Source organism: Triturus cristatus, chromosome 7 (assembly GCF_964204655.1).
Source record: "Triturus cristatus chromosome 7, aTriCri1.1, whole genome shotgun sequence".
Taxonomy (NCBI): domain Eukaryota; kingdom Metazoa; phylum Chordata; class Amphibia; order Caudata; family Salamandridae; genus Triturus; species Triturus cristatus.
The window spans coordinates 1,217,204,532-1,217,220,804 of record NC_140590.1 but is presented as its reverse complement, the minus strand read 5'-3'; the positions used below and the strand labels follow the sequence as shown (position 1 = coordinate 1,217,220,804).

The window sequence follows — 16,273 nt, the reverse complement described above, 5'->3', positions numbered from 1 at the left end:
CTAGCACCCAAGTCCATTGCCGGTGTCGCCACTCATACTGTATTGGGGCCTAGGGGCCCGCAATGTTACACCCAGCACAGCTTGTCTGCCACTTTTCATACAGGTGTTCATGCATTTGGCATATACATTATTGGAATCGCGTATAGTCTAGACACCTGGATGCTACTCGATTTTTTTTAGTTGACTCAATGCCATTTAAGTTTTTTTTAATATTGTATTACATGGGTGAGGTAAAAATCAAACGCGTTGCCTGGCTGGATGTGGAACGAATGGTCCAACCTCCGCCGTTTCTCCAAATTTCAGTACAACCCTCTAATTAGTTATGAAACCCATTTCTGTAGTGGAGTTTAAAATCTATCATGGAGATGTCAACATTGGTGTATGTGCCCTTTTATAGTACTGCTGCTTTAATTCCTGGACCACAACAGTATTCGGGGAGAGACATCTAATGATTATTACTCCATTGTACATACTCCAATTCATCAGTTTCGGCTATCAACTCACTATCTTCTATTATAAGGTTTACATATATTTTATTATTCAAAATATTTTCAATCGTAGAGGTGCAGTCCACTAATCAAGAATGTCACTATAATGAATTTACAACTAAATTGACATGTATAGCCTAGAGACAGCAGAGAGAGAGAGAGAGACAGCAGAGAGAGAGACAGCAGAGAGAGAGAGACAGCAGAGAGAGAGCAGAGAGACAGCAGAGACAGCAGAGAGAGAGAGAGAGAGAGAGAGACAGCAGAGAGAGAGACTCACTAACTAGTCTGTCCGGGTGTCATTCATACTTCGCTTCCACTCACCACAGCATATGCAATGGGTGAGTCCACTTCAGTCATTGACCCTCTTCACCGTGAGTGATGGCATATTGTTTGCTCACATCCATCAAAAAGTAGCCAACTTAAGTTCTAGGGTTGCTGCACCAACTACTGCTTTTACTTGTGCTTGCCGAGCATATTTTTTAAAATGTACTTTTCTTTCTAAAATGTGGGTGCCACCCTCTAATGAAACATTATTTCCTTGCATTACATTTAATACCTGTTGCATAGGTGTTTTTTAATAAGGATTAAAAAAAAAAGCATTGAGAGTTTACCAAGGCCAGACCTATTGGCTTTGCCAATGCTTGTTCTGACGAAGTTTTAAAATAGCAAGCCTCTCTAGTGTGCCATGAATTTTATCATATTTGTGACGGGAACAACAATAAATAAATACCATACCAATCACTCCAAATGCAAAGAGCTACAATATTGCGATGACACATACTTTATAAAACAAAAAACTTTAAAAAGGGAACAGAAAATAAAATAACCCAAACTGAAAACAAAATAAATTGCAGTTATTTGCAGGTAAAAAATTTAACAAAAAAAAAAGCACAGTTTTGCCAGGTTTGACACTGAACAGAAAGGAGTTAACTTTATGCTAATTCGAACAATGTGTCTAAACTGGTTCAGGAATTCATAGTGAAAAATGCCAGTGGGTATTGAGGTCTGACCCATTCGCCCCATATTCTATGCTATGGTGGGAGAAGCAAAATGAGAATGGCAATTTAAAAGAGAGATAGATGATGCTCGCTCCTCAAAATCCCATCTTTCTATGTGTCATATATAAGCATTTTTGGGAATAGTAATAGGCTGCGAGTCAGCTAAAGGCATCTCAAAGGCCTGAAAAAGAGGAGGCCGAAGATTGCCAAGAAGCATCAAGGTACTGCTTCCAGAAAGAGCTGTTCTTTCTGGTTTCTGCTGGAAAAGTGTGTTTAAAGTCTGTCTTCATATTCTGTCTTAATGTTTGGCCTTTAACCTCCCACACCCACTTTGAGTGAGCCTGAAATTCCATTCACGTTTAATAGCATTTGTGTTGAGGAGTTTAGCAGAGTTGAAAGGTAGCATCATTGGAGATATTTGAAGCAAAACCACATTATGGATTTTAGAGAGCAACTCTAATTGGAAACCAGCTGGTATATCACTGGATTTTCAGAATCTACAACAGAAGGGATTTCTGCAATCGAAGAAAGAAGGTGGCGATAATCCCAACGAATGAGAAATGCTGTTTGAGCGTCTGAAAAATAGTGATGCTTTAAGGCAGGAGAAGATTACTCTGCTCCGACTACCCAAACCAGACGAACTGGCCAACCCCCTCCCCCCAATCACAGTGGAACTTACCCGTAACCGGAGAGTGTTCTTTATGATCAATCATTTACTCCTCAGATCAAGGCAATTCCCAAATGTGCAAGTGACCACTTACTACTAAAAGCATCCTGCCTGCATTTCATTCCACTTAAAAGATCTCCCTGCTGGACTATTACAAGAACCTTTACATTGGCCTCTTGAAAAGAACAATCCCAAAACTCTCTACAGTCCAAAAGTATGTAGCCCATCTACTCCATGAACTGAAACACAATCATATCACACTGGCCCCAAAAGGCGTCCAGTAAAGAAAAGTGGCCATCAGCACACTGCCTCATGCACAAGGCGCTTTATGGTCTCTCTCTCTCTCTCTCAACTATTGCACTTGTTTGTAAAATACTATGCGACTAGAAGCATCAGGTCTGCGACCTTGAACAGATTCTACCTTTTAGGCAACAGATACGGTGGTTGATCGCTTCATAGCCACATCTCTTCCCTGTGAAATTCATTCATTGCAAACGGAGAATGGAAAATGACAGTATCAAATTCAGCAAACCCCCGAAGATCCAACACTGGTCAACCATATAGCCGACTGCTGTCCACAGTTTGGTCCCAAATACTGCCTGGGCAGGAAGATGCTTCCTTTAGCTTGGCTTTCATGGCTTTGGTTCCCTACTAGTCTTGGTCATCTTTTTCGGGGCGTGTTTGATTGTGGGTCTCAAGAGATACTCTCCTCTCGCCAGATGATTATTTGCAAAAGTGCTACCTTGAACTCTACCACTCCCACCACGGCCAGCACTCAAAGGTGATCTGAGGACACCGCAAGCTAGATTGTTGCTCGTTACAAAAAAGACGAAATTGGTAAAAAGTAATTTCAGGGTTTATGTACAAGAAGACTCATTGGATACATGTAATTCACAGTCATAATATATATAAAATAAACAGATAGTAGTCATGGTAGGGTCACAACTAAAAATGAGAAGGTAGAAAGATGGCTTGTGAAATGGTGAGAACAATGGGATAAAAATCCTCCGATTCATTCAGTTTCGTTGCTTGCTGTGTCCATTGCACACCTGGTACCAGTATGTTCTTGCCAATGGGCCTCTCCATGTATATATAATTGGGCAAAGTCTCTGGTACTTTGTCGCGAGTCGGTATTGCTTCACCCCTACCATGGTACAGTCTCAGGGGTGGCGGCATGCTGGTCGACACAGTCCTTCGCTGATACGGTAAATGTTTTGTTTCTTTTCCTACTCTTCCGACGCTTGCAACCTTTTGTGCTGTGGAATGGGCCGACGTGCCAATAAGTACTGAATGTTTTCCTTATAATCATGAACGTTGGCGGCATGCATGATTCCACTCAGCCTTTTCTTGCAAGAAACCTGCAATTTTCTGCAAAGGAAAGAAAAATTGGTGTTATAAATCATCAGTTCCCTCTAGGTCTGTGCCCATACAAAAAAACAAGTATCCCTCCAATACCCCATATGTGGCCACGGTGGCCGGGCACCTGCAAGGTGGGGAAATGTTCAAGGCAACATATGGTGTGTATGGCCCGTCCAAACAGTCCAGCTCTGCTCCAGACGCATAACCACCACAGAACCCCAAGTTGCAGATTTCAAAGAAAAAAGAAAATGTTCCTAACTCAAGGCCATCAAGTTAAAGTGCCACCTCCTTTGAAAAGGTTAACATATCACCTTTAAGTTACTCATTGCTATATACACAAGAGGTACCAATGTGGTTTGCCCAGACAGTTTTAATGTGCGTTAAAATAAAGTAGCAAAATAAACTCCCTGGGAATGCGCCACATTGGGCTGCATAATCGAGGTCAAAAGGTTACCGACACCCTCTTGGGTATAGTAAGAATGGTGACTACCAGAGGTAGAGGCAAGGCACAGGAGAAGTGAGCAGTACTGCACCACTCACATCCCAACTTTATGCCAAAGAGCAAGAGATCATCGTGCAAAGGGACATTTGTTACTGAAGCTGGTTGGGGATTTAACGTGCAAGCAGGCAGTTAGTGTGAGTTAGTGTGGTGTATAAATGCACACTTGCTATGGTATTAGCAGCCTCAAGGCACTATATGTGTGTGTTGAGAAATGATGGAAAAGACCAGTCATGGGGTGCATTGAATAAACCTGCGCTCAGTCTGATGTGCAGCACAAAAGACTGCATGTCCATTCCACAGTAGCAGACATGTGTGGTCATCCTTCTATTACACAACTATTGTCATACCAAGTACTCCCCCCAGCCCTGTGCTTCTAGCTGCCCACGCGGAGCATGCCACTCTCACTGGTAGTCCCTCGCGCAGAACATATCTGGTCAAACCGGTTCAGCAGATGAACAAACTGTGTTATCACTTCAGAACATAAATGAGCCAGTCCCCATGGTAGCCCTTAAAGTTCCTGGTAAGGCAAGGTGGAACAATGCACTTGTTAGAATTTCCACCCTACTCAACAACATGTCAGGTGACTTAGGACAATGGAAAGAGTTATGTGCTACGGTTTCCTGAAGCCTCGAAATTAGATATTTCTGTTGGGCAGAGTGTACTCCCAATCGGGTCAGAACAGTGATGTGTTCCATCCCATCCCCACAACCCTGCAAATCATCACGGTGTATCTGAGAGCCTTACCTGTAGGTAGCAAGTGGTGTTTTTGCTGATCCTTTAGGTAGACCCTTGCCTCTCTTTTGGTGTCCTGCCCTTTCTTGGCTGTGGCGGTGAGGTGGTTGTGCCTTCGAGTAATGTGTGGTGGTGCTTCCTCCTCCTGAAATTTTTGATCATCAAGGATTGGGAGGATTGGAAATGGATCTGCACGTTTCTTGAAGCAGTCAACAGCATGAAGTGCGGGTGAGGGTGTCTGTTGAACTTTCAAAGCACAAAATTCCAGGGTGCAAACATGCCTGCGGGTGGTAATCCCATGTTGACTAAGAACCACGTTGACTAAGAAGGTTTCAAGCAGCTGTAGCTGGCCAAAGTCTCCTATTGTGATGGGAATGGTCATCCTGTTGTCTTATACTGAACACAGTATGGCAGTTTTTGTGCCTGTTGACACATCCCCTGTACTTTGGGATCATGCTAGGAAGCCCCAGTATGCAATGCATGCATTACATACTAGCTGAATGTTGCCTTTCTGGTTGTAGAGCGAAAATGCAAAAAAACTGCATGTTCTCTTCATGGTCATGTACACGTATATGAGCCCAAAGCAGATGAGCCGCACAATATTCTAACGCCGTTTTAGGTCAGCTCCTGGACCATAAATCCATTTATTTAGTAATCTGGACGTTGTAGGAAAGCGAGATGGAGACAAGCGTTAGTATGCACCAGATCCTCCCACGCTGCAGGGCTGGAAAAATGGAATGGATCTATATATGGCGGCTGAAAAAGTCACATATAAAGCCAGAGAGCGCCAGAGGAAGTTTACCAAAATATGAGGTCCCTGGTTAAGCGAATACGTTATTGACATGGGAGACAGCGAAGAGCAGCCCTGACCCTCACAGACCCTGTAATGGGTGACAGATCACGTACCAACATACCATCCGATAGTTGTCTGTTCATTGCATATCTATGGATACGGAAATGTGTTGATGCAAAATATGATCGACTGTGCTTTTACTCCTACATACCTATTGTTTTTGGGCATGTTTACATGCTTGAAGTGTTGATCACAGAAAGTTCCAATAAAAATATTTTTTTTAAAGAAAGACAAAAAAAAAAGCTGCAAGTTACCTGTGTGCACACTAAATAAACAAACTTATTTCTGGTCAGACTAAACAAACTGGATTTCCAGAAAACTATGAATTACGGTTGCCATGTGGATACCACAGCATTTCTCAGACCACAGCTTTCTCGCATTAGTGGGTGTGGTCATATCCTTTTGAAGTTTCGCTTGCGAGATTATATAAAGGGACTGCTTCAGTAATAGATATCTGCATGTTTCTCGCCATCTATTACATCCCTCTTGCATTAGAGGCCATTTTGTATTGTCCTCTAGCCCCTACTGGCATGTGCTCTCCATTGATTATCTCAGATTTCCCTCTAAAAGGAAGGTTAGGTACAAGCCGACACCTTTGTAAACATGGACACTCTCCATCCATCAGAGCAAAACATAAGTTCGGTAACTATTTTGCTCAGAGCAGTCTTTCTGTCTTCATCAGCATGAACTGGCTCAGACTTGAATCTAGGAAATCCTTGCATTTTTGGCAAAAATGCTGCCCCATACCAGCTTGATTGCCTCTTAAGCACTTCATACCGCCTGACCTCACCCCCCAGCTTCTGAAACATACATTGCTTATTGAGTGCAGTCCTGTAGGTCAGTTGTGTAATGATAGCCAGGTCAAGGAATGCAAATTTCAGATTCCATGTATATAATGGTGGACTCTACATTGGATGTTACACCCCTTCAGGGACTCTGAGGTTCTGGCTTTGACCGGTCACATTGAGGTGCTGCCAAGATGTCAACTCGTATCATTTCCAGGCGTAAGACTTTCTCTTTCTAGTCCCTTGAAATCCCCTCAAACTAGGGAAATTCCAGTAGAGTAGATCTTGTCATTAGGAAAAGGTGAAGCTAAAGGGGTTTGAGTTACTTGTTTCATCAGCAAGGAATAGTGGACGAGAAGAGCTCGATGAAGTTTCACTGATGCAACTGCTGGTGTCTGCGCAATCACTGTATGAGGACATAGCACCTTCACTAAGAGACTCATAGCTTGGCTTCTTCAGAGCGGCTTGGGTTCCATTCAAATCACAGTCCGTGTGATTGTCCGCCTTCCAAGGAAAGTCTACAAATTGCATGATTTCCAGAGCATTGCTCCTTTCATTGGGATCGAGAGCCAAGAGCCGTCTAAACATATTAAGGGCTTCTGCAGTGAACCCTTCCCACAGAGGAGGGGGTTCTGCAGCACAGTTGTCCATCCAGTTGACAAATGCATTGTAGGTGCTGTCTTCTGGTACAGCCTCCTCCCAAGGGAAGTATCCAGAGAGCACACAGAACAGGAGCACTCCAAAGGCCCACGCATCCAGGCTCGAGGCAGCATGCAAGGTGTCGCCCTCCCTGGGGCGGCAGAGTTCAGGGGACATGTACGATGAGGTGCCAGACCTGGCTCGAATAGGTGTCCCGATCAAGCAAGTAAGACCAAAGTCATTCACTTTGACACAGCAGCAGTCTTCATCGAACAGGAGGATGTTTTCAGGTTTCACGTCACAGTGCACCAGTCCCTTGCTACCAATGAAGTCCAATGCACTGGCAATCTGCACAGCACAACGTTTGGCCATCGCTTCTGGAATTCCAACCTAAAGATCAGAATTATAAAACAAGTTTAGTAAAGTTTGACATAATGCATAATTCACTCCCAGAGTTCCTTTCCAGAGCCCACATTACATTGTCACTGCATTTGTCAGTGCACATTTTGCACAAGACTAGTTGACGCTCATCGGGCATGGTGCTGCTGTTCCAATTAAAGGTACACACTCTTCCCTCCATGAACACCAGGGGGCACATTTACATGGGTATTGCACCACCAGAGCATACCTTTTTCCGCCGCTTCGGTGGCGTGATGCCCTGCTCCATATTTGCAAGGCGGTGCTAAGCCACTTTTTGTGGCGTAATGCCATCTTGAAAATATGAGCCTCCTCGCCTCAGTTTTCACCAGCAAAGGGATGTGCACTGGGTGTTGCTGTGGGTGTACCCACGCAGCTCCCCTTGTTTTTTTTACACTACCCCAGCTTTACAAGGATCTGTAAATCTGAGGCAGCAACAAAAACTAATGCCTTTGAAAAGGAGACAGAGTGGCACAACAAGGAGAAATACTTTTATTTCTCCTAGTTTTTACCTGCCAACCACCCTTACAGGCACACTGGGTGCAAGCTAGCATAGGCTCGGGGGAGGGGGGGGGGGGGGGTAGGGGGTGCGCTCGAAGTAGGTATCCTAGCGGGCAGAAAGGCACCTTGCACAGGAGTATACCAGAAGGGGCGGTCCTATCCATAGGAGGGACACACCAATGTCCGATTTTATTTGACATAAGGTGTTAAGAGGAAGGGACACTGGCACCCGTCATAATTTCACTCGCAAAAAAGTATTTTGAAGGATTCACAGGAACAATATTGGTTAGGTAAATACAGTGTATTAGCGCCTATGTTAAGACTAGGTAATCCCCCCCTCCCCTTTTAAAATTAAACTGTACAATTGTGGGCTACTGTGCAGAAAGAAAATGTGTTTTAGTGTATATATGAGAATAAATATGGCATGGGGTCTTACGACCCCTAACCCAAAGAAAGAACTTGTTTTGGTTTCTTCTCTGTGACATGGGTTTGTTGGGACGGGAGAGTTTGGGGGTGTTAACCAAGGGACATTGGCCATACCTGGCCATATAGAATTAGGTTATGGTTCTCATGATGGATTCTTGAAATCAGCCAGAAAACTCAGTCTTATTCATAGTCCCGTGCTGGCTGATGCTGATATGTCAATATACGTGACACCTTCTTATTTTTGGTTGACGGTTGAATTTCTCAGAATTGCGAAGCTCACCAGTGGCAGAAGTGGTACACTTCAACCTCAGCATTTTTGGCAGGCACAGAAACGCAAGGGTTTGGACGCCAAAAAGAAGTTCTAGCATAAAAAGCCACCCATCAGGGCTCCGCATCTCATGGTTTCAATTGCTGCACAAGTTACGTAGGTCTATTGTCCCTACCGAGGTGACACCATTGTACAATTCTTCTCATACAGCCATAGCCAACAGCACACATACCCGATCCTCGATCATGTTGAACAGATCCCCAACAGGAGACCACTCCTGGACAAAAACGTAGTGGTCGATAGTCTGGAAAGCCACTCCATAGGAGCCGATGATGTTGGGGTGTGACGAGAGGAAGAAAGATGTGTAGTGCTCCATCAGAAATCTGTCCAACGTTGTATGGCTCTTTTTTAGAAGTTTCAATGCTGTGGTCTTGTCTGCAAGAAATATGGTTGTTAAAATCACACAATTTCTCTTCTTGCATTTCTCATGTAACCCTCTTTGAAGGCCATCAGAGTTTAATATGAGGGATTTGTGCAACACCTACATGGGTTTAAGCAAGAATCGCGTGGTAAACAGTTGTGACCGGAGTCAGTGGAACACATCAGAGGCATCTGCATAGCAAATAACTCAAAATAATTCCACTAAGGCGCTTCCATTTTATATACTATGGCAATTTAACAAGACTGACATTTTCTTCAAACAAGGTCTGTGTTTTTGTCCAACTAAATATGTATCCAAGCTTGATTGACCCTTTCCAACAAGAAATGTGATTTGTTAACAATAAGTTTAATAATTAATCAAGGGAATCAGAGGGTCTACCTGCAGACACAGGAAAACCCAGATGAAGAAGGTTCCGTTACATTATCTTTGAGGGAGCGAAGAAAGACACAGCTGAAGACTGTATGAAGCTACTTTGTTGGAGGTTGTTCAGGAATGGGTGTTTTAGGAGACTACTTTCCACTGTTTGGTGTTTGCTGCCCGCTTTACCTGTTGTCTTGTCTTTCGCCATCAACACAGACCCGAAGCTACCAGACCCAAGCTCTTCGACAACTTGATAATAATCTTCGAGATGAACCTCCTGCAGCCTAGAAGACATCATGGACACCAGCCCTTCTAGGATACACTGTGTTTCAATCACCGTTGGGCTCATGGCTTAATTTACTGGGGTACCTGCAGGCGAACACAATGAAAAAACAAAAGTTACCACAGAGAACAATAGTCAAGTACAAATACATTGAAAACTGGCAGAAACCAAGAAATCACTTGCATCATGGTGACTAGGTGACAGAATGTTACTCTAGTATATACTCATTAGGACATCATGTAGCTTCCTAAAATTTGATTTCCTCTAGACAATCTTCTGGGGTAGAAGCTTAAAACGCATATACATGATGAAAGCTACCTTGTCAATTCCACAACAAAATAACTATTGCTGTGATCGACCTATATTTCAATTAGTATAAAATATTTAGAACAAAAATAAAGACGTGTGTAATACTGTAATCATGAAAAATACTTATACTACTGACAAAAGTTATGTTTGGCACTATCTAGGTTCATAGTGCCAGGGTAGGGTAGCCTTTGGATAGGCTGACCCGGTTTCCAAGGACTGCCTAGTTCTGGGAAAAGGTTTTTATAAGAATATCCGTGAATCACCCAAATATTAATCTTGTGATTTCTTAGATACATATATTACGTAGTTCGATAGCAACTGCTTTTATATGCATTATAATGTTGGTTGGCAGATGGAAGTTTAGTGAATATTGGATTTAGCTGGTGGGCATTTCCTCCAGGAACTGCAGTATTCTCATATTAGGAGAACGGAACCTAAAATGAGTATTAGGATAAAGCAATGCATATGCGGTTGAATTTCAGATGAACAACAAGCAGTTTATCCAGTTGCACTGGAACGTCCTTAAGTAAATAAGATGATGTATTCCTCCCCTCTTTCAAGACCAGCTTTACACGCATGCAGTTGGACATTGAAGGGTGGCTAGTAGGACAGTGGGATGGGTGCATAACACGGAGGACTCCATTGCGAGTCTGGCGGTCCGTGGACCGACAAACTCGCGGGGCGGTCTTCCGACCACCCTATTACAATTAGGGTAGTTAGACCGCCATTGCCCAACCACAGCTGCCAGGGTACCCCCTTTCCCAGAACGTGTTGTGGCGGCCTTGAGGCCACACTATGCTTGGCAGGAACGCAGCGGTCCTGCCAAGCATATTATGAGTTTCCTCTATGCTGCAGTTTTCATGGCGGTTCCTCCTCCATAACCAGCATTTGCAATGCAATAGGTCTCACAGTTACGGGAGTTACAGCTATTGGCATTGTAAATAACAATGCCTTGTATTTATGTTTTTAAAGCAAAAATAAAAGGCATTATTATTTGCAATGTCAATAGCTCAAACAAGCGTAAATGCGAGACCTATTGCATTGCAAATGCTTGTTGTTCAAAAGCCGTCCCTCCAGAGTCTGCATGGTAGTGGTATAGCCAGCAACCATTAATTCGATGTGCTGGTGATCGAAGTGCATGCCCCAAAGTATGTCAGTGTGTGTCTGTTTAAGATTAGGGCTTGCCTTTTACGTGACATGGTGAGACCAGTGCTACTTCGGGTGTACAGTGGAGTGCATGCAGTCATGAAATCTTAGCTGGACCTGCAGAAATGTAAGAGTGGCACCTTCCTCCATATGTACAGGGTGGTGTAGATGTCACTGGATCTCAGAGAGGCCAGTCATTGTGAGTTGTGCAGGCATGTGTTGCAGCGAGTGCAGTGCTGTCATCCTATGGCTATGAGAACAGTGCCTCACGTGTGGTGTGCACGGCAGCCAGGCGGCACAGAACAGTGGTAAAAAACATCTATTGGAAACGTGCTGCTTGAAAAAATGAAAGGCAAAGGAGACACGCTGTGTTACGTTATTATATCTCCTTTGAAAGCACCATGGGGGAATACTTGTGAAATCACGTATGGCTCATGTTAGAGGGCAAAAGTATAATGTGCTCATTTGCACTGTCGGGATTAGCAACATGCCTTGAACAGCAAACAAGACTAATTGCGCGCCGCATTTGAGCTGCAGCAAATAAACGTGACAGGGCTCGCATAGTGTGGAAAGCATGGAGTACAGCGAGACCTCACAGAGGCAGCATACATTGCCAAAATCATATTTTTTTTAAAGCGTTTTTTTGGTGTCAGAAGTTAACTTTAAACTACTCGCTCAATTACAGATCTGCAAGTGGCCCAAAGACAAGCAGTGGAAAGAAAAAAAACAAGACAAGCAGGAAGTGGGATAAGGGAGGGGGTGGCAAATGGCGTGTACATTTGGCGGGCGCTTTGATGTTCGCAGTGGCCGCCCTGCTCACTGAGAACATCAAAGCGCCCGCGAAATGTACACGCAGGCTGCCAAATGGTGCGCGCGCCCGGCGCACATGCACTGTGTGAAAGTGATCACGATCACACATCAAAGCGGCCGTGCGGCCGCGAAAGCGAAAGCAAACGGTGTGCAGGCTGCCAAATGGTGCGCGCGCACGGCACACATGCACTGTATTTGGAGGCCTGAAAGCACTCGTTTGCACTTCCAGATCCCCCATTTACAAAAGCTCTCGCGAGAGCAGCGCTAAAGCGCTGTCTCAGGCGAGACCTAAAAACCGTGGTGGAGAGGAAACAAAGACCTTGTGCCTCTGGACCATGGGGTGCATGCAAAACAGGAGCGCCCCTGTGTTCATGAACCAGTTACGGCGCAGCAAAGACTTTACAGTCCATGCCGTGCAGATCTGTTTTTGGTGTTCCCATTGCAGTGCCCATTGTCTGAGGCACTACCATGGGAACGTCAAAAAATTACCACCAGACATGAGAAACTCTTAATCCGGCAGGCGGCCCTACCACGGGCTAGGCAGTGCGGCGGTAGGGCAGACCTGGTGCCACACCACCAAACTCGTAATCAGGCCCTAAGTGGGAAAAGTACATGAAGGCGACAGCTGAAAAACAACCACTCTTGTATAGTACCTAAACACAAAGAAAAAAGTAGTGCCTACAAAAAAGACAAGCACTGGCAAAGCCAATAGGTCTCGCCTACGGAAGAGTTATAGACCTTGCCAATATGTTTTAGCCATGTTGTGCACTAGCGTGGCAGCTGTTCAGCATGGCTAATAGTCAAGAGTAGGGTGGAATAGAGTGTTGTAGTGTGCTGTAGAGTATCATAGAGTTGGGTGATGTAGGGCATCGGAAAGTGGAATGGCAGACAGCATCGTAGAGTGGAATGGCACATAGCATCGTAGAGTGGAATGGCACAGAGCATCGTAGAGTGGAATGGCACAGAGCATCGTAGAGTGGAATGGCACAGAGCATCGTAGAGTGGAATGGCACAGAGCATCGTAGAGTGGAATGGCACAGAGCATCGTAGAGTGGAATGGCACAGAGCATCGTAGAGTGGAATGGCACAGAGCATTGTAGAGTGGAATGGCACAGAGCATCGTAGAGTGGAATGGCACAGAGCATCGTAGAGTGGAATGGCACAGAGCATCGTAGAGTGGAATGGCGTATTCTGTGTTGTGCATAGCGGAGTAGATTGTCATAGAGTAGAGTGGTGTAAGGCAGAGCAGATAATGTCGTAGAGTGAAGTGGCGTGGAGTAGTGTAGTAAAGTGGAACGGCAGAGTGGTGTAGAGTATTGTAGAATGGAGTGGCATGGAGTAGAGTATCGTAGAGTGGCATAGAGTGCCACAGTAGAGTTGAGCGGAGTAGTGTGTCATAGAATAGAGTGGAGTAAAGTGGCATGGAGTGGTGTAGAGGGAGTTGCAGAGAGAGTCAGAGTGGAGTAGTGTCGTAGAGTATAATGGAGTGGAGTAGAGTTTAATGGAGTCGAGTATCATAAAGGGTAGTGATGTAGAGTAGAGTGGCCTAAAGTAGATTGGCACAAAGTGCGGCAGCATAGAGTGCATTGGTTTTGAGTAAAGTGGAGTAGAGTGCAGAGGTGTGGAGTGGCATGGAGTGCATCAGCATTGAGTGCAGTGGTGCAGGGTGGAGAAGAGTGGCGTAGAGTGCAGAGGCATAGAGTAGATTGTTTGAGTGCAGATGTGTAGAGTGACGTAGGGTGCAGTGTAGGTTAGAGTGACAGAGTGCAGTGTTTAGAGTGGAGTGCTGTAGAGTGCAGTTGCATAGAGTTCAGAAAAAGTGGTGTAGAGTTGAGTGGTGAAGAGTAGAGTGCAGTGTTGCAGAGTAGCGTGGCGTAGAGGTCGGTGGCAGATAAGGCAGTCCCGTAGAATGTAGTGGTGTGGTGAAGAGTACATTGGCATAGTGTCAAGTGGTGTAGAGAGCAATGGCGTAGAGTACAGAGGCGCAGAGTAGAATAAAGTGACGAAGTGCAATGGTGTAGCGTGGGATAGGGTGAAGTAGCGTAGAGTGCAGTGGCAGAGTGCACAGCATGTGACAAGATAAAAACAAGACTTAAGGGCTTGTTAACAGAAATTGAGCGCTGGTGGAAGGATATCATAAGTAGAGTATGGGCCACAGAAGGGACGAACTCAAGCTGACCAGCCTAAAACAAATAAATGCAGCAAACAACGGCTAGCAAATGCGAGTTATAAGCCACAAAGCCAACAGTAAGCAGTGGGCAGAATGCATTACATGGGACGCTTTCCAAATGCCCCCAGAATGTTGTTGGCAAACCAGGCTTCAACTCAATGAGCAGTGGAAGGACACATGTAATGTGTCCTTACTCCAGGGGAGAGAAACACATGAAAAGGAAGGAAGCCTACAGCAGCTGACCAATAAGAAGAAAGCAAGTGAGAATAACTAGGAAGCCAACCAAATGGAAAGCAATGGGCTGCCTCTAGCTCACTGTTAGTCTAGAAAACAATAGGGGCCTGATTCACAATGGTAAGCTTACACAAAAGTGTAAGTTTAAGCTTGTTTTGGAATTTACAAACTCCTATTTAATAGTAAGTTTCCAACTGCAGAGACTGCACAGTCGGGACAGAGAACTCCGCACATAAAAAGATACATTACTCTTTCTAGGTGCGGAGAAGCAGACACTTTGCCTCTCAAAAGACTGTCTTAGGCAAGACGTAAAAAAACAAGCATTTGCAATACAATAAGTCTCGCATTTGCTGGAGTTGCGAGATCTGCTGCATAGTTATCCACGGGACACTTATGAACACATGTTGAGAATACAGCCACCATGCACATGGAGCCAAGGCAGGATTTTTTTTTTAATAAAATAAGCGGTTGCCAGACTAAAAATATAAAGCACGGTGCCCATGCGTATTTAAGTTATGTGCATGACAGCCCGTGAAGCGGGCGCCATGGTACAAAATGAAAGTAGTAGTCCAGAACGCAGGAGTCAACGGATAGAGCGTTGCTGATGCGAAATTTGTAGGGGTGCACCATATTCATTGTTAGTCAGCACCCGCATATAATATAAGAATGTTTAAAGAGTAATAGAAATATATTCGTTGAAATAGAAAAGTAGAAATGTGAACAGGCCTCGAGAGAAGAGAAAAGGCCACCAGTTATTAAGAAATGCATTTGTGTATGTGTAATGTTTAGTTGTAGTAATGTCATGCATTAAGAGACATTAAGTCATGTTAGAAGAATGAAGAAGGTAGTTCTCTTAAGAATGAGACGAATAAATTGAATTAGTAATTGTAGTATGTTTAGTTTGAGGCCTAACCATGTATGTAAAGTGAAGGCCTTCGTTTTATTTTAGCCATGTTATATTAGGACGACAGGATTTTAGCAGAGCTTAAAATTGCAGTGAATTGTGAAACCTCATGATGTTAGGGGGATTTTTCTGTTCATCATTTGGCTGCAGGTACAAGGCCATGTAGCTCGTTAGTTAGAATAAGTCTTTGTTCAAATGGAATGGAGACAGAAGGAGTAGATAGGAAGGGAGTGAATTGGAATGTGAAGTTGCAACTCCTGGTACAGAAAAGGCCTGGGACCCAAGGTTGAATTTATGAAAAGGAAGATGAAAGGATCTTAATGGAAACCTACTGGAGGAAGAATCTGCCCGAAGGGGTGAGCTGAAGGGCGTGTACAGCTTTTTGAGGTTTTGTATTAGGGACAGAGCCCCGTGGGTTGGGCTGACGAGACTTAGGAGAGGGACTGAAAGGAGCACTATAGAACTAGCTCTCATATGGTGAAGACTTCTTAGGAAGTTTCACTGCTGACACCTTTTATGCGATCCTCACCTGGAAGGGAATGTTGAGTAGGGATGTCACCTTAGAGTAGAGTAGGGACAGAAATGATTTGATTCATGACTTTAAATTTTGATATCATGATTGCCATAGGGTACTTGATGCTTTTGGAAGCTGTAATCCTGTTTATCTTTAGCCGTATGCGGATACTTCGTAGACTAGCATTTGTGTTAGTCCCCATTTATCTTTTGTGCCTTGTATTGAGGTGCCTATATATTCAGATGTTTTTGCTGATAATAAAAGGTCAACCTCCCAGATTATGAGTCTTTCTTTCTGAAATGTCAAATTGCGGTAAATACGATTTGATAAATGTGTTTCTTCCCTCTACGCTATTTGGCAAATAAAAAGATCCTGGCGACCTGAGTGGGTTCTTGTAGATAATTGGATAAGAACAAGAATCCGGCGTTCCCACAACCTATGGTAAGCAGCCGACGGGATAACACGC

The 16,273-nt window shown here is 44.2% G+C and overlaps 1 protein-coding gene across 4 annotated transcripts in view; it reads right to left on the bottom strand.

Annotated features, from left to right (window-relative positions):
- Nucleotides 1–2,991: 2,991 nt before the first annotated feature.
- LOC146811649 (serine/threonine-protein kinase SBK1-like) overlaps nt 2,992–16,273 on the bottom strand; it is a 29,672-nt gene continuing 16,390 nt past the window's right edge. For all 4 annotated transcript variants that reach the window (XM_085618621.1, XM_085618620.1, XM_085618618.1 and 1 more), the window contains 4 exons: nt 9,624–9,806; nt 8,868–9,070; nt 4,759–7,413; nt 2,992–3,521 (listed from right to left, as the gene is read on the bottom strand). In XM_085618621.1, the coding sequence (XP_085474747.1) occupies nt 6,676–7,413; nt 8,868–9,070; nt 9,624–9,786 (1,104 nt within the window). In that variant the 5' untranslated portion in view covers nt 9,787–9,806 and the 3' untranslated portion in view covers nt 2,992–3,521; nt 4,759–6,675. The remainder of the gene's footprint in view (nt 3,522–4,758; nt 7,414–8,867; nt 9,071–9,623; nt 9,807–16,273) is intronic.